Source organism: Corvus hawaiiensis, chromosome 3 (assembly GCF_020740725.1).
Source record: "Corvus hawaiiensis isolate bCorHaw1 chromosome 3, bCorHaw1.pri.cur, whole genome shotgun sequence".
NCBI classification, from domain to species: Eukaryota; Metazoa; Chordata; class Aves; order Passeriformes; family Corvidae; genus Corvus; species Corvus hawaiiensis.
This window is the reverse complement of record NC_063215.1, coordinates 105205958-105228371: the sequence shown is the minus strand read 5'-3', so window position 1 is coordinate 105228371 and position 22414 is coordinate 105205958. Positions and strand designations below refer to the sequence as shown.

General features: G+C 40.2%; 1 protein-coding gene across 12 annotated transcripts in view; it reads right to left on the bottom strand.

Moving 5' to 3' along the window:
* The window catches only part of ENAH (ENAH actin regulator), a 90802-nt gene that overhangs the window by 10580 nt on the left and 57808 nt on the right, over positions 1-22414 (bottom strand). For 5 of the 12 annotated variants that reach the window (XM_048297115.1, XM_048297117.1, XM_048297116.1 and 2 more), the window contains 7 exons: positions 8505-8824; positions 6495-7295; positions 4194-4501; positions 3811-3947; positions 3362-3416; positions 2997-3045; positions 821-887 (listed from right to left, as the gene is read on the bottom strand). In XM_048297115.1, the coding sequence (XP_048153072.1) occupies positions 821-887; positions 2997-3045; positions 3362-3416; positions 3811-3947; positions 4194-4501; positions 6495-7295; positions 8505-8824 (1737 nt within the window). Of the gene's footprint in view, positions 1-820; positions 888-2996; positions 3046-3361; positions 3417-3810; positions 3948-4193; positions 4502-6494; positions 7296-8504; positions 8825-18861; positions 18945-22414 lie in introns of those variants that run through there. The other 7 variants (XM_048297121.1, XM_048297124.1, XM_048297122.1 and 4 more) reach the window with 3 other exon arrangements.

Below are 22414 nucleotides of genomic sequence, written 5' to 3'. Positions count from 1 at the left end.
CCCAAGTTGAACATGTTCTTTTGTTTTCTCTCAAGAAATTCAGGTAACTTTCTCAGATTATCAGGGGTCAGAGCCCTTTAACCTCTGTATACACAATATACAGGAATTCCAAATGAACCACAAGCCTTCTGCTTAAAGTAAACAACAATTAAATATACCTCCAAAAAATTGCTGAAGCAGCCATTTCACTTACTGAACTGCCTACCAAAACACTCCCTGCCTACCAAAGTTCAGCTGACAAATTACCAAAGACAGGCTGATGCACTGAGGGATGTACAATAGTTCTATGCTCCTTTAGAATGGACTTTCTTAGATTGGTACAAGACAGCTACTGAAAATTGTCACAGAATCAAATCTTACCAAGATGGCTTAAATATCCAGATAGCCATTCTATGACTAGCAAAGAAATAGAAAAGAGAACATCTATTCACTAGATTTACTACTGAATATATGAACTGCAGCACTGAGTTTGGTTTCCCCTTGCAGGAAACTTCAGACATCAAATAAAGAATTAAACTTCGCTGTAGGCAAATATACACCCTATTAATTCAGGTTATACACCAGCAATTGCTAAAGAAACTTTTTTGGGTATTGCTTTTGATTTTACTGTCAAAAATTTCACTTATTAGCATCCTCCAACAGGAACTCTTCATTCCTACCTAAACCTGCCAAAAGCAGTTTCACAGCAGCAATTTTAAATGCATACATTTTGATTTTAACAGTATGAAGGTGTTCTTTACTGTTTTAGTCCAGTATCTTCAGCAGCACGTGCAACAACAGCAAATGCAAGGAAAAGACAGCTGGTACAAAAGGGGAGTACCTGGAGATAACAGGGGATTTGCTTCCATTCACTGTATTTGTCCTTTCCCAAGGCTTTCTTGTTAGTTCTGGAAAACAGAGTGAGGAGATTAAAAACTGTCTTTTTCTCTTCATTGTGTCATTTATGTGAGGAAACTTCAAGCATCTGGCAACTCAAGTCAGCTGCTTGGTGTTTTGCTGGTTTTACTGCATTGCTTTAGTTCTTTCATGTTAAGCTACCTCCTGTTGCATTCATCTGTGAATGCATCAAGTTGTGAGAGCATCTTAAAGTCTCACTGGTCTCCCAGACACTGTAAATGCCATTTGATTCTTAATCCAGCTGGGAGGAGGTCTGCCCATACTTTATGTATCGGATTGCTTCAGTTGTGAAACACGGAATTCTGGAACTGCAGCCAGTCAGCTTCAAACACCTGAGGAAGGGGTTTTGAAGCTAAAGGAGTTTTCCTAAACTGTTAATGATATAAAATTAATTCAGTGCCAATTCCAGTGAAGTGACAGCAGGTATGATACAACCTGACACAACCAGAATATCTTTCAGCAACAAGGCATTTGTTTTCATTCCTTACAATCTGCACAAGTTAGAACAGTCTTTCTGTAGCGTGGATTGTTATTATTTGCCATCATTACTTACTCAGGACTTCAATGTGCCACTGATCTTATCAGTTTTCATTTCAGATTTGGAGTTTGTTTGGTCTGTTCCTTTCTTTCATATTGCTCAGCTCTGCTAAGCTGGGCAAGCAGAGAGGCAGAAAGGCCCCTTTGGAGTCTCATATTGACCAGAAAATTGCCTGGCATGCAGCTGGATACTGAGAATATCTAAATTACAGAAGTCTGCCAGCATAGTCTGTGACCCAGCCAAGTACAAGCTGCTTATGCTAGTAATAAGCCTTAAATTTAATTTTATACACCAGTCTTCAGGACATGTCCTGCTACAGGAGTTATTTTAACAGGATTTTAGCTGTATCTACAAAATTGAGAAACTTTGCTATGGCTGCAGCTTGCTCAAGGATGCCAAGCATTCCTCTTAAAACACTTTAAAGACCTGTTCCAGTGATGAGGCTCAGCATTACCAGAGCATCTCACATCAAGGAATGAAGCAAAATTTCTCAGCTGGAAGGAAATGGTCAAATTCTGAATGCATTTGACATTTTAAACAGGTTTGATGAGCTAATCAAACTCATTTATCATCACCAATTAAAGGAACAACTTCCACTGGTTTTAATTTCCCTCTTTTGGGCCTATATTATTAGAAGTGTTCCAAAAGCAGTCCTTTCCCTAAGGCTAATATCCTTTCTGTTTAACAGAATGTGTAGAACAGAACGAAGCAGATTCCGAAGAGAAAAGAAAAAGGGGGGTGGGGGGTGTGAAAAACTTGATCTGTGTGATGTCGTTTCTTGCCTTGCAGTCTAACTTCTCTAGACAAGTGCCTGTACCTCAATACTAAGTTTGCCAGCTATTTCCATCTGGACACACAACTCCTAGCACTCTGTTTTATTCCCCAGCCAGGTGTCACCTGCGTTTTGCTCACACTACAGCAGTGGTTTTCAACCTTAAGGCCTGCACATCATCAAGTGGTTGAATCATCTACAGGAGAAGTGTACACATGGGCAAGCAATCAAGAGAGGAAGCTGGAACAGACTGAATTCTGGTATATTCATTATCCAGTTACTTCCCTTCTGCTTCCACTGCCTTTTGGGATGACAAACTGCAGGTTATACAGCATATCCTTCCCCCTTATACAGGTATGTACTGAGAAAACTGAGGGTACAAGGTACTACTAAAGGACAGGAAAAGAAAGTCTTGAGTGTCTCTTGATAGACAATAATTTACAGTATGAATACATCTGCATGCTGACAATACCTCTTGGCCAACTGCAGAATGTGTAAGTTTTCCTTACTGCCTGACTGCAGCAGAGATGTTGGCTACACAGTTCCAAACTCTGCCTCTTCAGCAGAGGGATCATGGGCAAAGAATTTCAACATTCTGCACTTATATTCTGCATTCAGTTATGTTCTTTTTATCCACCATCTTATGAACCAGGACTCATTCTACAGCAAAATCCCGGGCTGTAATCATGGGAGAAGAGGCAGGCTCCCAAATTCAGCAGAGCTGATTGAGACTTGTCACTAGATTCCAGCATTACTGTATCCCAGAGTTCACAAACCTGAGCTACTTACCAGGTGTGCTTGTCGAAGAAACCTTAGAAGATGAAGACTCTGATTCTTCCTGATTAAAAGGGAGAAGAGAAGGAATAGAGAGAAAAAAGGGAGGTAGAAAAAAAAATCTTTATAATCTGTTAGATTCACAAGAAAACAGTTTAAATATTTATTTCACTTTTTATATATTTTTAAAATGGTTCTGCTCAACTGTATGTAGAAAATGTGCAAGCACTTAACAAAATAGTGATTATATGTGTGTATATAGTATACACACATAAAGTACTGTATACAGTAAATTATAAATCATCCCTTGTACACCACTGGAATCTCTCTAATAACCCTTGTACTGAGTAATGTGAATTAGATAAAATTTCTCAACTCACAGCTTTATCTTCTTTCTGCTCTGCTTCTGTTGATCCCTTTTCAGCAATTCTTCTCCTGTAAGCAGAGACAAAAGTTACCAAGCTCATCATGGCTTTAAGATGGAAGAATGCTGTTTACTGCAATTAAAGGCTTATACAGCCTCATAGACAGATCATTGAAAATTAGTGTTTTAAGTAGGACTTCCAAAATACCTTCAAAGGCAAAGCTCTCCTGCCAAAGCAACTGAGCAATTTGAAGTCTGCATGCCCTCCCCTACTGCTGCACAAAGGCTTACACAGAAGTACTGGATTACACTCAAATAAAAATGGCTATTCATGAAACATGATCAGGTTCCCAAAGCAACCATGAGCCGCTGTCTATTTGAGCCTCAGCCAGCTGCAAGCAGGCACCCCAAATCCCACCTGTGTGATGACTAAGCAGCTGGAGCAGAGCAGGAACAGCTCCTCACCTCCTGGCCAGCAGGGCACTCATTTCTTCCATCAACCCACTGCCTCCCAAGGGAAGGGGTCCATTTCCACGGCCACCATCTGTTTTAGATGAAGCAGAGCCTCCTCCTCCTCCACTCGAACTGGAGGAGTCTTCACCCTTCAGAGTGCACAAAAAGACAGCAGATGTGCCAAAAGAACGAGAGCTGACTTCATGAAACCAGCAAAGTTCACATGCAAGAAAGACACAACTGCATAAAGAATGGGATGGGCTGGCAGCACATCCTGTAATGCTTTTTTCATAATGAATTAAGCCTAGCCCAGATGTCTTGATACTGCTATCAACCTTGAACAAAGGTTAGAACCAGGGACAGGGATTGCAAAAAGAAAGCCGAGTTATATTTACCCGTGAGACTTTCCTAAGTTTGGCTCCAGCAAGTGCAGCTGCTAGTCCAGTTAGAGGGCGATTATCCTCGGACACGAATCCCGCTGAAAATCCAGAGGCTGGGAGGGGGGGAGCAGGAGGTGGCAGGGGAACGGGAGGAACTTGGCTGGGCAGGGGAGGAGGCGGTGGTGGCGGCAGCGGAGGCCCCGAAGGTGGGAGTGGAGGAGGTGGTGGTGGGCCAGGAGGAGGTGGGGCTGCTACTGAAGACTGAGCTGGGCCAGGGGGCAGGGGAGGTGGAGGAGGAGGTGCAGGGGGTCCTTGGACAACACCTAGTGTCAAACAGAAAGCAAACAGAATACGTTAAGGATTTAGAAAACAAAGGTCTTCCTTTCACTGAAATGGTGGCTCTTTTGCTCAGGGTATGAAACATTAAAACTGGTAAGATACTGGGCAAGAAAACACTGAATTTCAGCAGGAGAGAAATATTCTTATTCAATGTACTAAGTGTATTACACAGTATGCTGTGAGAGATCAGCCAGTTCCAGAGACATTTACATGAAACCCCTCCAGTCAGGTTCTGTGCTGCAACCAAGAACAACTTTACACCGGGAAACAGGCAAAGAGTCAGGTCAAGCATGAGCATCGTAGCAGGAGGAACAACAGGGTGTGCCCACATGGTGCTAAACAGAGTGACATCTCACTGTATGAACAAGCACTAACACATCACCCAAACATCTGAACCCCTGAACTGTTTGAGTTCTAATGCTAATTTCTAAGCTGTATGTAAATCTTTCCTTTAAAATAATTCCAGCAATCAACTTTTATAATTTAATACAAACACTAATTAGTGAGTTAGAAGACTGACATATTTCAAGCTGATGGGAAGAAGCTCATCTATTTTTTATCTATCATTCTTTTACTGCTTTATATTCACATTGCTATCCAAAGTGTACTTTGAAAATAGAATATTCTGATGATCACCATGTTATTGTTACAGGAAGAGTTTAAGAAATTGTGACTTAGACAACAGCTGTACCCCTCCACAGATCCTACCCCTGTCTCACCCAAACTGCCATAAGGCAGGAAAAATGCTGCACAACTACCTTAAACAATCTCTAAAGGAAGGAATTTCACATACAGGTCTTTCTGGTTTCCTACTCTGCTAATCACTGCAGAAATTTAAAAGCCTGTTAAACCCTCTTGGCATCACTCACTGTCCAAGCGCACACTTTTATTCCATACTCAAGTTGTGAGAGCATCTTAAAGTCTCACTGGTCTCCCAGACACTGTAAATGCCATTTGATTCTTAATGCAGCTGGGAGGAGGTCTGCCCATACTTTATGTATCGGATTGCTTCAGTTGTGAAACACGGAATTCTGGAACTGCAGCCAGTCAGCTTCAAACACCTGAGGAAGGGGTTTTGAAGCTAAAGGAGTTTTCCTAAACTGAGGCCATTCATTTTCTTCCCACTCCATCCCAAAGCAGCTCAGATCTTCATTTAAGGCAGGAGGATATAAACAGGATCTATTCTGCATGGCTTATGTGTGATGAAGCCACAGGCTGCTTATCCCCCAGGAGCCCCTCTGCCCACACCTTTAGAGCTACTGCAGAGTTCTGTACAAAGACCTACACCTATTAAATCAACCTCTATCTATTAAATCAATATAAAAGCAGGACTCAGGTTAACAAGGACATTTATGCCCGTGTAAGACGCATTTCTATCATACTAGTGGAGCGTTCATTAAGTGTCACCTGCTTAATCAAACTTTTTGTCCAAAGTTTACCAGCTACACTGGTAAAATACTGCAGAAAGACCTCTCTCTCTATAGACATACACACATATATGTAGGTGCACACAGCCATGTATCAAAATACAACCACTGTCCAGAAAGAAATGCTGTAGGTGCCACATACTACTTTCTAAATTTCAATTCTTCCTCACTAAAGGTCATTTACCTGTCCAAAGCCACACAAATGTTCTTCTGTGTTGGCTGCCATTAGGAAACTAATGATGCTGCCTGGTAACACCACTTTCCAAATAAACCAACAGAGCAGGGTTTACCAAGCAAGAATTTGACAACAGTGAGTTCTTAAGAAATTAGAATTTTACTCATGACATGTCACAGAACATCAGCTCCTAGGCACAGAGCTTGTCCATTTCCCTTACCCCAGTCTTCCAAAGGGTGGTTGGCTGTGGCATTAGGATCACTGCAGCTTTGGAAGCACTGCATTAATTCCTGGGGGCAGTTAGGAGCTCTGACACCCACGGGCTCCGCCTGCAGCCCTGCTTAGCGCATTAGTAGCAATAACAGAAAGCCTTACCCTGCTGGGTCGGAGGTTCAACCGGCTGAGAGGCTGCCTGCAAGACTGGCTCAGAAGCAGAGGAGTCTCCCAGCACAGAGTTTAGAGAGTTCTCAACAGAGGCAGGGGTAGCTGCAGAGGGAGAAGGGAGAACACTAGGCTTGGATGAGGGAGTCGAGGCATTCGGGGAGTTGGGAGAAGGAGAAGCTTGAGGTCCAGAGAGTGACAGAGGTGGAAAGGAAGGCAGTGGGGGGGGAGGAGGTGGCAGAGGCGGCGTTGGACCTGAGGTAGAAGGTGAAGGAACCGGATAAGCCAGGTTTTCAGGAAGCCCGTTAGGAGCCGTGGGAGACGTGGACATTTGGGTCACCGGATTGGAAGCCGACACTGGGAGGACAGGTCTCGGGCCAGTAGCTTTGCCTGGTGGACTGCTTATCATTACTGGAGGAGATGGGGGCAGGGGGGCAAAACTGGGCGCGGACCAGGCAACGGGCTTTGTGCTGGGAGGCAAAGTCGCCACGGCACTGACGGGAGAAGGGGGCCGAGAACTTTTGCTCAGCGGACGTGGAACCGTAGCGTAATGGGGGAGAACGGGGTGGAAAGCTGAGCCTAAGGATGTAGCAAAACGTGATGCAGAGTGCCTTAGAGGCGGTGTAGGGGGAGTGGAGGTCGGTGGTGCAGAAGTCACTACAGCGTACTCCGGTGTGGCCTCTGCCATTGGTGCTGAGACTGCTTTTGCATATGATGGAGGAGGTGCTGAAGGAGGCTGGCAACTGGAGTATTCAGGAAGTGGAGTGCTATACGGGGAGTTGTCGAAAGATGGAGCTGGACAGAAGATGGAAAGCAGCAGCAAAGGCAGGATAAAAAAAGGAGAAAGAGAAAAAGGGAGCTAATGAAGCAACAAAACCAGCATTCAAACAAAATGTAAAAATGTAGACTACAGTTAGTACCAGAGGATTAGGCACAAGTGAAAATACTGTTAGGAAAGTTTTATGTATTATCAACAGCTGCTTTTAAATTTTACCAACTCTTTTTGTGCCAACATTTGAATTTACAAGTATGTTCTAGAGAAGGTTTTCCCCAATCCCATCTGTGAGATGGATTAGATACAGGGTTGAGCAATCAGTCTTTTACCAGCTTTTATCTTCCTGTTTGGTTGCAAACTGCAAGCAAGTGTAGTGATCTTAACATTTGTTTCAACTTCACTAATAAAACTCTAACCATAGGCAGCAAGTGTCATCTCTCTATTCCCCAGAAAAAGCTCCATAGCAAATATTGAAAGCACTGGGAATAAAACTACCAATAAAATCCTCTGCTCTAAAATGACTTACACAGTATTCCTTGACTTTCACCATGAGCTGACTTATGTAAATTGAGTTTGAGACTGAAGAACAACCAAGCACTTGACTAATGTTCCATTATATTACCAAAATGAGAAAGCTTTCAGTTATCACTGGATACATTTCCGCAGGCAGTGCATTATCTTATCTACAAATACATACAACACATTTCACTGAAATGTTACCACAATGATAAATTAAGCAAGACTTCATACTGAAAAGCATTTCTCACACTATTACTTTGCCTTTTATAGGAACATACCTTCTATGTTAACACACTCAACCTGGTACCTTTAGGGTTTTTTTATGACTTATGCAACGACAATACATTTGTTGAATAGAGCAAACCATGATAAGATATTTAGAAAGTTTAACTCATCACACTTTAACCAGTGTTGGAGGTGCCCAAAATGATTCAAGTTCTTCCATGCAATCAGAGTATGGCAACAGAGTGAGCAAATAGAGCAAAAAAATTTAATTCAGAATTAATGGAAAATTATGACAGGAAAGTCAAACCTCTTGGACTTCTTGCCATAAAAAAAGGGGAAGGAATTCCAGCAAAAGAAAGCCTGAAATACTGACTGTTGTTACACAACTGTACTCACTGCCCTTTGTTGGCTCTCTCACACTCCATCACCCAAACACATAAAGAGCAGCCTGGTGGTTGAACACGCTTGGGTTTTAGAAATCTTACCAGCATTTGAAATTCTTCGCTCTCTTTCCCATTCCAACTGTTCCCTTTCCAACTGTTCTTGCCGTTCTCTTTCTTGCCTCTCCCGTTCAAGTCGTTCGAGTCTCTCCCGGTCCTGCCTCTCCTTCTCTTGTCTCTCCCTCTCCAGGCGCTCCTGCCGTTCCCTCTCTTGCCGTTCCCTCTCCAGTTGCTCCTGCTCCAGGCGCTCTCTTTCCAGTCTTTCCCTTTCTAGCCTCTCTCTCTCCAGCCTCTCCCGTTCCATCCGTTCACGATCCAGCCTCTCCCGTTCCAGCTCCTTCTGCCTCTGCTGCTCTTGCAACTGTCTACAATCGTGAGAAAAGGAAAGAGACTAAGCTGCAAGGCGAAAACCAAAAACATCGAGCAACTGTTAAAAGGACAAGGAGATAAACTGATCAACAATCTCAGCAGCAGCGAGAACAAAAGCACAGCATTTGTACCTGCATGGAAGTCTTAATTCTAACATGTCATTTTTCTGAGCTGGATAATAGTTTATTATGTTTACAGTAAAAAGAATCACATATCCGATTTCCTCTTAACATTCTGAGAGACAGCCTTCAAGAGGTAAGAATAGAAAGCTGATGCTGCTAATTTACTACCTGATACAATCTTCCCAGTTTGGGATATGGAGTTACATTTGTTCTTTGCACGGTATTTTATACTCCAAGCAGTGAATAGAAGTACAGTGAAATAGAAGCAACAAAAATACTCATAAAAAAAAAACAACACCCCCAAATAAATGGTGTTTTTCGGATTAACTAATCAGGTAGAATTTATCCAAATTTTACATAAGAATCAAAATGCACATGTGTCCATCTCCACTTGCATAGTAACACGCGCACACAGCTGAACTGGCAACAACATGGGAACACCCTGAAGGCACAGGAAAACTGGACAGAGTCAAAAAAATCCAGGGTGCAGCAGCCAAGGAAACACTGCAGGGAGCTGGCAGGGTTTCCAGCTCATGGGAGTCTTTGCAAAGCAAAGCAGAGAGGGGGAAGACGTGAAGAGGAGGAAAACAAGTAAAAGCCAGGCAGTGGAAATATCCTAAGGGTAAGAAGAAACCTTGCAAAATTCTCTGCCAAAGCCACTGGGTTGGCTGAAAGGACTTTCCTGAAAAAAAAAAATACAGTGGGAAAAGCTATATACCACCTTTTTGATCCTTTCTTCTCAACTTGTTTTACATTTTCTTGAGGGTTTTTTAGGGCTTTTAAAAAGATATCTCTTTTAAATAAAATACAGCTTTTTGATTTTCAAAGCTTTTTCATCTCTTGGGGATAACTAACTGCTAAAATGAAAATTAGGCACATCTTCCTCCCAGCTGTGGCCAGTATGTTCCTGTCAGTACATAACACTGAAAGTGTTGCTAGTTGTTCTCTATTTGAATTCTTGTTTCCAAAAACCAATCCTGACAGTTAGAAGGAAAATCTTGTCTATAAAGCACAAAGCCATTTTTTCTGCCATGTTTCAGATGCAAACTGATGACAGCTTCTCAACAAATACAAAGCACAGTCAGCTCTTAACTAGAAAGCAGAGAGAAGACCTGAATTTTGACACCTCAAGCTACCAGATGTGTGCTTTCTATACTATGCCACTGGGCAATTTAATTTGGACAGTCATTGGCAATAATATGTATGTGTAGAGTCGTAAGGACTGAATTCTGGAAAGGAACTTCAGCTGTTTCACTCCTTTTCATGCCCAGACAATACCAGCATAACTGCAAACTCCAGCCCATGAACAACTGTTACTGAAGTCCATCCGGTTTTCAGACCACTGCTTTTCCTTTAGAAACAAAAAAAAATTATGAATATTGAATTTTCATAATTGCTTTAACCAAGTAAGTTCCAGTTATGCACAACAAAAGGACTTTTTTCACGACTCAACTCATTTACCCATCAGAAGCAAAAAATCAGTTCTGCTCCTCTACCAGTTCTTCCCTCAGCCATATAACAAAGCTGTAAGAGCAGTCACTATGAATTCAGAGCTGCAACTCAGCTTGTTAAATGCCTGATTTTTAGCCTCTGAAGTCCACTAAAAACTCTGGTGATTGACCCATACATATTTGGAACCAGTAGAGGATTTATATAAATATTAAGAGAATATAATATAAACCACAGAAATTTAAGCTCCAAGACGTATTAAAAATATTTTTGATGTTACATTTTCGCTTGTGCTGTACAAAACCAATTTTACTATGTGCTCTTTTTCCTCCCCCCAGATGAAATCTATTATTAGAGGAAAACAGGGTTTTCATCAAGGCTAACTTCAGCTTGGTCATGTTAAAATTCTTCTTCTTTTTTTTTTTTTTTTTGGAAAGGAGAGGTGGATACACGTTTGTAGCTAAAAGGCTGTTCAGAGCAGAAAACAACACTGACAGACTCCAAAGCAGCTTTGTTTATTTTCGTCATTCTTTTGCATTCATTTGCCAGAAGTGAGCATATTCTACCTAGAAATGTACACTCTGTTCATCCTAAAACTAAAATGGAGATATGGCATTTGGGATCATAAACATTTCACGTTATATTTAGTTTATAATACTGGAAGGTATCAATTCCCTGGGTTTAACAACACATCAAGCAACTGCCAGAAAATTTCTTTTGCTTAAGTTCTTCATTTCTTTACAGAAATAGAAGCTCAATATAGGTCACTCCTCACACAAGGGCAGCATTGCCAAGGCTGTTTTGCAATAAGCCATACCAAGAGCTCTGCCATTTCATATTTTCATAAGCAACCTGGAAAAGAAGCAGCAAGGTGCTCCTCATAAAGCTCCTTAGTAATGTTAAGATATTTAGGATAGCAAGGATGATGGCCGATTATGAAGAACTACTGATGGATCTTCTAATTCCACCTAACCTGGGAATAAAATTGGCAAATAAAACTCAGCTGAAGTGAAGCAAGGGAGAGAGAGAGAAATATCTGCTAAATTCATACACAAAGTGCTGGACTTTGAGTTGCCTGTTGGCTCAGAGGTGAGATATTAGGGTTACAACAGGCAGTTCTGCAACAACATCCATTCACTGATGTGTTCTGTTCCAAAACATCAACCAGATGCTAGACATCAAGAAAGGATTACAGAGCAGTACAGAAATAGCACCATCCTGCCTCACAATCCCTGCATCCCTGCTCCCATCTCAAAACAGGGAGAACAGCAGAACTGAAAAGATTCGAAGAGCGACAACACTGTGATCAAATGTACCAAACACTTTCCATCTAAAAATAATTTTAAAAGCTGGAATTCTGCATTCTGAGAAAGACAACTGGAGCTGTACAAAATCCTCAGTGATGAGGACATCCCTTTACAACAGCTGGGAGGAAAGACTCAATGCAACTAATGAGAGCAAAGCTCAAAAGAAAAGAGCACCTCTGCACACCAAGCAGATGAGCTATGGAACTCCTTGCCAGGGTGATTCAAAGAAAGAGCAGGAAAAAGCTCACATGAAAAAAAAAAAAAACAACCATGGGAAATCATTTAGAAAACAGAAATAGCATCATGCAGAAGCTGTTGAACCAAGAGATGCCCAGAGGATGGGAGAGCAGCAGAGGGAAGTATTCCAGGTGTTCAGCCTGGCCCAGAAGGGTTTGTGTCGTAACAAAATGCATCTATAGGTGTTCAAACTTAATCTGAAGCAAAAACTATTTCAATTGGCAATGAACACTATCAAACTGTGCTAATCTAATAAGATCTAGATGAAAGACAGTGAGAACAACTTTCATCCACACAACAGCTGAATGAAAAAGTACTCATTATTTCATAAATATTGAGTGACTCAGTATTTCACACTTCACTTTTTTTGTAAAAGAATCCTCATTTTCCATTTCTTCAGGAAATAAAAGGAAAAAACCCAGACTTTTTTGGCAGGAACAAAGCTAAGCACTTTGCTTACAATACAAATGCTCTACCAAGAGAGGGCAGCAAAATACCTTGCAAACATATCTCATACATACGAGATTAAATACACCATTGTTGAGAGTAATTTCTCATTATATGTCACTGAAGCATCCCTTTGTCAACAAAGAAAAAAAAAAGAAACCAAAACAATAAGCAAACAACAACAACAACAAAAAAAAAAATCAAAAAAACACACCTCACTACATTTCCACTGTCATTTTAACAATTTTAGTAAATGTTTTGAATAGCAAACCAAAAGGTGCACAAGGAGATCAGAATGCCAGTAATGCAATCAAGTTGCTTTAACACAACTTAAGAATTCCATAAGCTACACACTCTTAGCAAGTGTTACAGTGGGTAGCTTAAAAAGAGTAAAACCACATCTGATTATTTAAAAAAAAAAAAGAAAAAGCATGAAATCCCTCTGGTTTTGTTTAGCTAGCAATAGATAGTATAATTTTATTTTAAAATTTTGTCAGAGATCAAAATTATATTAGACAAAAGCATTAGTAGATTAAGGAGAGTCATCACACGTCAATTAAAGTACATCTGAATGACAAGACTTGTAGTTCAAGAACCCTGTGAAAGCAATACCTGAAAATCCTTCAGCTTTAGAAAGCACATCTGGCCACCAGGACAACTTCAGAAAAAGCTGAAGAGGTACTCAAAATGCCCCAAAAAGCTGTCTCATAGTGAAATGCTTGTTATGAAAAGGCAATGTGATTATTCTAACTATTTTGGAAGTGTGAATTACTAAATCTAAGAGCTAATTTACATTAAATAGCTGAGACTGCTGTAAAACTATACATGTCAGTCACACACACAAGGTACTGTTACTCATGTTTAGATTCAGAGCCAACTTCAGAATCTCAGAATAGCTGCTAGCTTTACCACAGAGACTATTCATGGCACTTTCTTTGTGGATTTTAATTAGCTTCATGTCAGAAGCATTTTGGGAAACTTCACTTTGGGGTGTTTTGGGGGGAGGCTCTTGGTTTTTTTTTTTTTGTGGTGGTGTTTCTTAATCAGCTTACTTTAATACTGCATCAGCTTTTAAAATTATTTCCTCTCTTGCCCTTATACTTTTGTCCAGTTAAGGAGATAGTGGGAAATATTGTCTGAGGATAAAGAATCATATTTACAATACTAACTTGTGACTTAATATGAGCATTAATCCTACAGTTCTTTGGGCAGCCAAGCAGCAGGAGCATGACTACATTCTTGAAATAACACATGGAGAAAAAAATGCAATGAGCAGAATTAAGCACACACTGTTGCATCCCTGCTGAAAAAAATCCCCCCACATTCTGTGATGGTGAAAGTGTTCAGAATGTCTCCTACACGACAACTGCAAAACACAATTGCAGTTAATTTACTTACCCAGGTACACACAAAGCCTTCCTGGCTTGCTCTTGATCATAAAAAAGAATAACAATTAAGAAGTCCTGCTGTCTCAGCTCCTGTTATTATATGAAATGAGCCAACACCACATGCACACTGAGATCACTTTCCATTTAGCAAGTAGCACCACTGCATTCAAAACCCAGTGTGTGTGATGGGTAACTAGGAGGCTATCTCCAACTAATACTATCCATTATTTTTTGATCTGTATTGGGGAGGCAGAAGGGAACAGGTGGGGTTTTTAACTTCTGTTCCTGAAGGTGAATGACTGAGAGACCCTCCTGTTCTTTTGCTAAAGACCTCAGCACAGTCAATCAAAAGAATGGAATCCTCAGTTAATTCTCTTAAAATATGGCCACTACCATACAGGTTGAAGAGAAGACAAAGATCTCACGTAGATTAAGAAACTTCAGTGTTTACTGGTAAAACAATATTCTGCTTCAGAGCAGACTTAATAGCCAGAGGGAAACTGTCCCTTTCTGGAACACTTTTCACATCTAAGCCTCCATATTTTGCTCACCTGCAGCAGTTACTTTATTTGTGGAAAGACTCCTTCTACCACAGCAAAGATGCCTTGGAACATGCAGAAACCCCCACTGTGTCAAAACTCAGAGCTTCTGTCACAAGGGCACCAAAAGAAAAAAAAAAAACCCTGCAAATAACAAATCCAGAGCTGAAACAGTTTGCAAAAGCAAAGAGCTGCCTGCTCCGGCAGGTCACCTTGTTTCCTCAAGTGGAAGTTGTGCTGTACATTCGCATAAATCTTCAGGATTCTAACACTAGCTTGCTTTGCTCTTGGCTGTGAGATCAAGCCATTAAATTTTTTCCTAAAAAGATGATAGGAAACTGCACTGAGAAGCCCATATATCAATCTGAGTAACAGAGTTCAGCCACAAACCTGGAAGGCTTCTTGTCACAAAGCCAGATACATTAAAAACAGAGGTATTTCCATGAACAGTAAGAAAGCATCTTTGTATCACATCCAAATTCGGCAGGCACTGAGCTGACAGACACTCCAAGACGAACAGAAACTTGTTTGAAGTATTTAATTTTAAAACTCACTGTAGAAAACAAAGATCCAAGACAAAGCCTGCAGAAAACAAAGTATCTTGAGGAACAGACCTTACTGAAGCAATTGCTACACTGAATGAAGAGGTCAGCTGCAGGCAGATAATACATAATATTTGACAGCTGTTAGTCATCATTTATAAACACGCCAATTTCGTATTTCATTCTTGTTTGGCAGAAAAACTGTGTCAAAGCAGGGCATCAAATCACTCAAAGATCAATATGAATACTATTCCTGTTTTGTCTGCTTAAAGATAAAACAACAAGGAGAATGGGGGAGAAAAGAAATGTATCACTAATGTGTATTGAAAGATGACACCAAAGGCCATCACTTGAGTCATTAAAAAACAACGCGGACTTAAAAATCATAAAATTGAGGAGAGATTTTCTGTGTCCCACATGGTGTTTTTTGCTTTTTTTTTGAAAAATAGTTTCTTGCTTGTGCTGTTACTTTTTCTAAAATGACAAGGTGTGGCAGAAGAGAGACACAAGGATGACACCCAGAAGGCAACATGAAGGTTGCCAGACTATTGCTGGCTTTAAACATTGCAGTAATATTCAGCACTCACTGTTCTGAAAGTTACCATTAAGACATTCTGTATAAGAAACCAAATGTGATTATAAAAAAGTATTCAATAGTGGATGCATCTTTATTTCTGGGCTTCACTAGGGTTTTTCTTAAAGGTTTATAAACATGAAATCTAGGAATAACTCTACTATGCTAAAGTTCTAAAAGTAAATGTATTTTACCACCTACAATTAAAGCTGGGCTCATCAGTCCAAACCAACTGACTTGTTCAACCTAGAGTCTCAGTGTAGCCAGGCTTTCGGGGCTGCTCCGAGCTCCTCTAACCCTGCCTCAAACTGTGGAGCAACAAACAAGACAGCAGTGTTTTGAGTTTTATTCTCAAATGCTGTTAGCCCCAGCATGTGGGCACAGATAGCATTATCTAATCCAACAGTCACTACTTACTAGAATACATCTCACATGATGGCTCTCCTCCTCCCACCACTGAGTCACTGCAACAAACAGAGCAGCTGGCTGCAAACAGGCTACACAATGTCTGGCTGAGCCACAGGCACCAGCACCAGATGCAGGCTGACCTCAACTCCATCTGAAGCACGTTGTCCTCTACAGAAGAGCAGCCACCTTGTGATCACCAGGATCTGCACACACTCTCTGGACATCAACACAAGTAGATGCAGACACAGCTAACCTACTTTATCACTGTTGGAACTGTTTACAGGGCAAAAAAAAAATGCTCTGACATGTTATTTTGAACTTAGCTCCTTGCTTGATTTTTAATAGTTTAATCCTCTGATCATCTTCGGCACAAGTTCAGGCAACTGTGTCTGTTATGGCCCTTCAAATTTGCAGGAACTTATCTGAATAATCAAAACGGAGTATCAGCATTAAACTTGCTCTTCCATCTTTAATATTAAATATTTATTCACCACTCCAAAATTCAGCATTTACCACAGAGCTCACTCTCCTGTGTGGTCACGCAAACCTACTGAATACATATCTCAGTGCCTACACATTATGTACCATGGAATGAACACACACCACCCCCCAAATTTCATAATTCATGTACCAAGAGAAAATACATCCACAGCTTGGAAATTTCCAATCTGTATTGACATCAAACACAGGCAGCCTCCACAGAGACTGAGAATCTTCATAAATAAAAAGTACACAGATGCACCAATAACAAGCTCAGCAGAAGTGATCAATATTTAACCTCTTTGCATCTTCCTAAGCAATCTCAGCTGCAGAAACTTCACTTTGCATTATCTAAACTAAACTCCTGCTCTAAAACTCTTACCAAGTTAGCTTTATTTTCTGCCAAGTTCTAGACAGTGAGGACAGTTTCTTCCTGAGCATAATGCACATGGTGTCAGAGAAACCCAGACAAGACCTAGTCAGCTTGGTACAGTGAGCAAGAAACAGGGACTCAGATCTGCCAAGCCTGACTGTTAAAGGCCAGAGGTTTGTGAAGTGAGTTTATGTATATGCCCTGGAACTGACAATTACTGCCAGTCTGAACAGTGCTGTGGATCTCTAGTTCTTTAAGCAGCAGTGAAAGGTGAGACTGTTTCAAATCACAGTTTGTTTGGTTTTTTAAAAAAAATTTGTATCAAACACTCTACACTTAATTTAATGCAAAATTATATAAGCAAGTAATTGACTACATGCATCATGATTTTGAAACACTGCACAAATCTAGGTCCTTACAGCTACTTCCAGTGATCAGGCAGCTTTTTCTTGATCAGTCACCATTGCATGTAACACTTCCAATGTCCATTTGATTTTCCCAATACACTAGTATGATCTATGGGTTGGTGGCTTTCCCCTCTAAAACAGGAGGCCTACTATGAGCTCTTGTTCTATTCTGATCATCAAAATCTGCAATATCATCCAACTCCTCCTGTTGTCCTTCATTCTCACGTATCTCAACTCACATCAGCAGCAAGGACTTGCTTTGTTCAGCAAAACACCAAAACAGATTTGATTGTTCCAGGTCCCATTCATGCATTGGTGCCTGTTCTAATGCTCCTCTCTTCCACATTAACTAGGAAATTCCCTCTTGATATCTGTCAAATGCTTTACCAAAGCCCAGGAACATCCTTTCTGCTTTTGCAAAGAAAATACTGTCAGGGTCCAGTTTACTGTCCTATGCTTTATCTGTTACCAAAGTCAAACTAACAGGCTTTCATTTCCTTGATCAAAAGGGATTTAAGGTTTAAGAAGAAGCTTTTATGTTATAAGCTAAAAATGCATTAGCTGGAAGTAATAAGAACTAGGTTTCATCAGTCAAGCAAAAATTAGTAGCCAGCCACCACAATAAAGACATGAAGAGACAACTACAAACCTGAAATGTATTAGATAGAGGAATTCTAACAGACTGAGGGATCTATTAATGCTCTTGCATCAAACCTCCTTAAGCCTCATTTTCTTCATCTCCATCTTTTCAATACATCATCTAAAACTAACAGAACACCAACTTTCCTGGCAGAAGTTAGATCACAAAAAGACACTTGTACTCATGGAATTTTAGAAAAAAGAAGAATCTCAGCAGTAGAAAAACCTTTCATTGGCAAAAAAAAAAAAGGGGGGGGGGGAAAAAATACCCCTGTATCTTAGGCATTAAAAATTCTTTTGATTTCATCTAAATCAAGTCTCTGGGATGCAAACTTCATGCAAATTCTGTAACATGCAGTTACACACAATACAATCATATAACTGATTGTACTGACCACTCAAACCCTAAACCAAAAGGCCAACCACTACATCATAATCACATCTATCTCAGATTAGAACTCTAAGTTATAATCTAATCAATCCATATGCTTTTTAAAGAAATTCTACATCCTTGAAAGAAGCTGTGGGATAAATGGCACAATTTCAGAAGCAAAGGATAACTGGAAGCTGTACATCTGGCCAGTAACTAGGGAAAGGTGACAGGCTGTGAGAAATCAGTAGAAACAAGGCTACACAAAGCCATGGGCAAACTTTCATTCCTTTAAATTACTATAGCTAAATTGATACTGAATTGTGGGGTGCAAGTTTTTTTCTTTTAGTATTTCCACATGTTTTCAAGCTCAGGAGTATGTAATAATTACTCATTTACAGGGGGAAAAATATTTTACTGCAGTTAAAAAATAAGATTAGCAAAATTCAGAAAAAATGCTTTTAATCTGTAAAATAAAAATCTTGCCTTTGAGTCTATCAGTAAATAAACTGTTACCCTTGTCATCCTCTGGACTTGCACTAAAACTAAGAACTCTTCCACAAGATGTTCTGAAAACCACACCATGTCCACACTACATTCTAGCACAGGCACACCCCACGTTTTCTTTAATGGTATCATCACAAACCAAACTGAAGCAGCAAGTGAACTTCAAGTATGTAACAATTACAACCCCCCGCCCTAATATTCTGCTGTTGCATTTTGCAAACTTGGAATGTTTTCGAGTACTTACGAAAGAATTCGGTCAAGTTTTGGTCCATGACGTCCCTGAGGGACAGTGGGGGGCTTGTACACCCTCATCATTCCTTACTATCTGTACAGTTCCTCTGATCCTGGAGCTCTTGCTCTCTTTATTTATGAAGCTGTGACCATTTTGAAGTTATTTATAAGCATTAACTCATTAAATTCCCAAGTGTCATATTAGATACCAACTCAGTGACTCACACTCCTGCCAATCTATTTACCACGGCTGGGAGAGAAGGTAAATTTACATGCACGAGTAGCACACACAGGCATGCCATGAACTAATCTTGTATTTTAAAATGGTCTGTGACATGAGGTAACTCTGGAGTTATTAACAAATACGTATGTCAACTGAAGCTGGCTCATTATCAATCAGTGGAATTTATAAACACTGCCTGGCCACCTCTCTGGCAAAATGAAAAACAACCCACAGAACAAAATATCCCCTCAGTTTTAAGGATCAAAAATGGAAGCTGGAGTGTTTTAAAGCTTTGTTACTGTACTTAAGTGAGTGTAAGTTAAGGAAAATTAGAGCTAGCTTCAAGTACTCCCTGAGAGGGAAAGCACATACCATGTGCTAAGGTTTCTTAAAGTTACCAATTCACCAGAAAATATTATTTCTTTACATCTTATGTGTAATCTTGGCCTCATAAAAACCTCAGTGTCTCAGATGGCACATCTGGTCCTAGCAGCTTTAGAAACTGTATCACTGCACAGTAAGCAATACAAATATTCAAGTAAGAAGATCTGCAGCAAAATAAACAAAGTAGTATTACTACTTTAGCACTTTTACCCAAAATGTAAGGCATCTAAATCTTTTCTAAAATAGAGAAAAATCTCTGAACCAAAATAATGTACTTCTGCTGGCAATGATCTAATTTCACTCTTCAGTTCCCAATTTTCCCAAGATTCCTGAACACTGGTTATAAAAGCAAAGGAAAACATCAGATCCGTTGAAGAGCTCTCTTTATTATGGCATTCTTCACGGGCCAGTCCTTTGGCAAAATATTTCTGAAGAAATGTTTCTATTTATGCCTAGGAAAACCCTGAAGCTACAAGCCACATAATTTAACTTTGAAATTAGTCCTTCTTTGAGCAGAGGGTTGGACTAGACCTCCACTGGGTCCCTTTTTCAACTTTAATTTTCATGCAAGCAGATATTTTTCTCCAGCTTAGAATAATTTAAAAAAAAAAAGGTTTTCCTGCACTTAACATGGGAGTCAGTTACACACTACTAAATCCAGGTACACCTAAGAGGAGGGATGTGAGACCAGAACTCAAAGACAACTATTATCAAGCACATTTTCAAGAAAACCCCCACCCAAAAGACACACATTTCACGAGCCACAGACTTGGCAAAGCCTTTCTCCTGATCCATCACAAACCCCATGTTCCTTCCCACGCAGTAACATTTATTCCCATTTCTTGCATTCCCTGTAGTCTTACTGCTCCCCACAGGATTCAAGTCTTCCCACACTGCCTTTACCCTTTACTGAGATTGGAAATGTCACTTTAAATGTTAAAATGTTAAAAGTAATATATACTTAAACCTTTTCTTCCCAACTATTTACTACTCTCTACATTATGGTAGTAACTCTTGTTCTTACAGTCTGAAAGCTGCAAGACAGTTACTATGGAAGAGAAGTTCTAGCTTGGAGTTAATTGAACTTTATTATAGCCATGTAGTTACAGGAGTAATGAGACTGAAGAAGCATTTGTGAAAGATTTTAGCAAAATTACATGTTCTTCTTAAGCTAAATGACAAAACAGCAATAGTCTTTCCACAGACAATCTGTCTACCAGCATGAGTAAACACCCATTCCAGTGCTCCATCCTTTTTTCACGGAAAAGCAAATCAAACCCAGGACCAGACTTCAAAGAGGACATTAAATGGAAACAAGGAGAGCACACTGATCAAAAAAGCAAAGCCACAGAATGCCATCTGATAGGATGACCTTCACATGCCAAAAATTTCAAGAGACTTTCAGAGCTCTTAATATAGGGCAGCACCTTTTTCTGAAGAGATGCCTATCTACAATGCTTCTCTGAAAAGTATTCCAGCATTATACATTTCAGATAATGCAGCCGTCTAAAGGAACAGACAGGAAATAAAAATACTAAAAGCCACTAATGTAGGACAGAAAAAATATCAAAAGAAAAAAGGCTTTTTAAAAGTCTGTCAAAAGAAGAGACATAAAAGACTTTTACCATGACAGCAAACTTGCACATAAACACATCAAACGGACAAATTTGTAATGAGCTTTCTGCTTTTTGTTTTTAAACAAGGTAACTTTCAGATAAAGTGATCCCCACTCAGATTCAAGAACACACAGAAGAAAAGAGACAGACAAGTATGACCAATTTTGATGTCAACCCTTTGTTCAACATACATAGCTAGTTTATCAAATGAATTATTCTCAAATTAGCAATCTGGTTCTGCTCACCTTTTCATAAACAAACTCAATGCTGAATAGCAAACAGAAAAAACCTGAGTGCTAATTAGAGCCAACATGTTTAAGCACTCTTCCAGTTACCACAAAAAGCTATAGGGTGCATTTGCACCATCAGTCTGGACCACCTCCCATTTATTCAAGGCTCCTGTTGCCTGTATCTGTTCTGCATGTGACCTAAATCACTCCCAGCATCCCTTCAGGAAGGGAACAGCTAATCTCCTGGGAGTATTTTGATGGTAAAATAATCCAGGATTGCACCACAGGCAGTGTGCTTGGGACAGCCCAAGGTCTTACTGTTTTCACTTAGCCCAGTGTGACAGCACTGTCCTACAAGGCTTTGCCATTTCATACACCCATAACCCAGACACTCACCCTACAGCACCACTCCATATTGCCACAAAACAAAAGAGGGAGTATGGCAACCACAGAGTTTGTGGAAATTGGGAACTCCATCAACACATAATGATTATTAAAAGGAATGGAAAAAAACCTGTATGTTCGAAATGCTATGGGTCTGAAAAATATCCTGCAGGGATAGAAATTGAATGGAACAGCTTAGCTTGGAGGAAGCACCAACTGGTATGGGGAACACAGACCAGTCACTCAGGGCAGCACAGATATAACCAGCACTGCTCCAGCTGAAAGTTAAACTGCTGAAGGCTCCATAAATTTATACACTAAAAGTAGAAAATTAAGGTTTTTTGCTAAAGAATACATTGTAAAGGCAAACAAGATTTCCAATAGAATGTTCTGATCTAGTACCTCCACATTCAGGACAAAAAACCTGTCATTCGTGATGACTCAATTCTCTGCTTCTAAAACTTCCTTCCTCACTTGCTGCTTTTTTCAGTGTCAAAAACTGAACACACAACAGTCACTGGAAAATTAATTAGCCTGGTTGGAAATGACAGCAGTGAAATTTCCCAAGGCTTCCCCTCTGATCTTCAACTCTTTCCTGACAGGCCAATTCCAACTGCATTGTTTGAATGGGTGGAGAGCACGAACAAGGGATCCAGCTACAAAGTATTTACAGAGCTGCACTAATGAAAACTGCGCACATAAAAATGCTGCTCTCATGCAGAAGTGCAG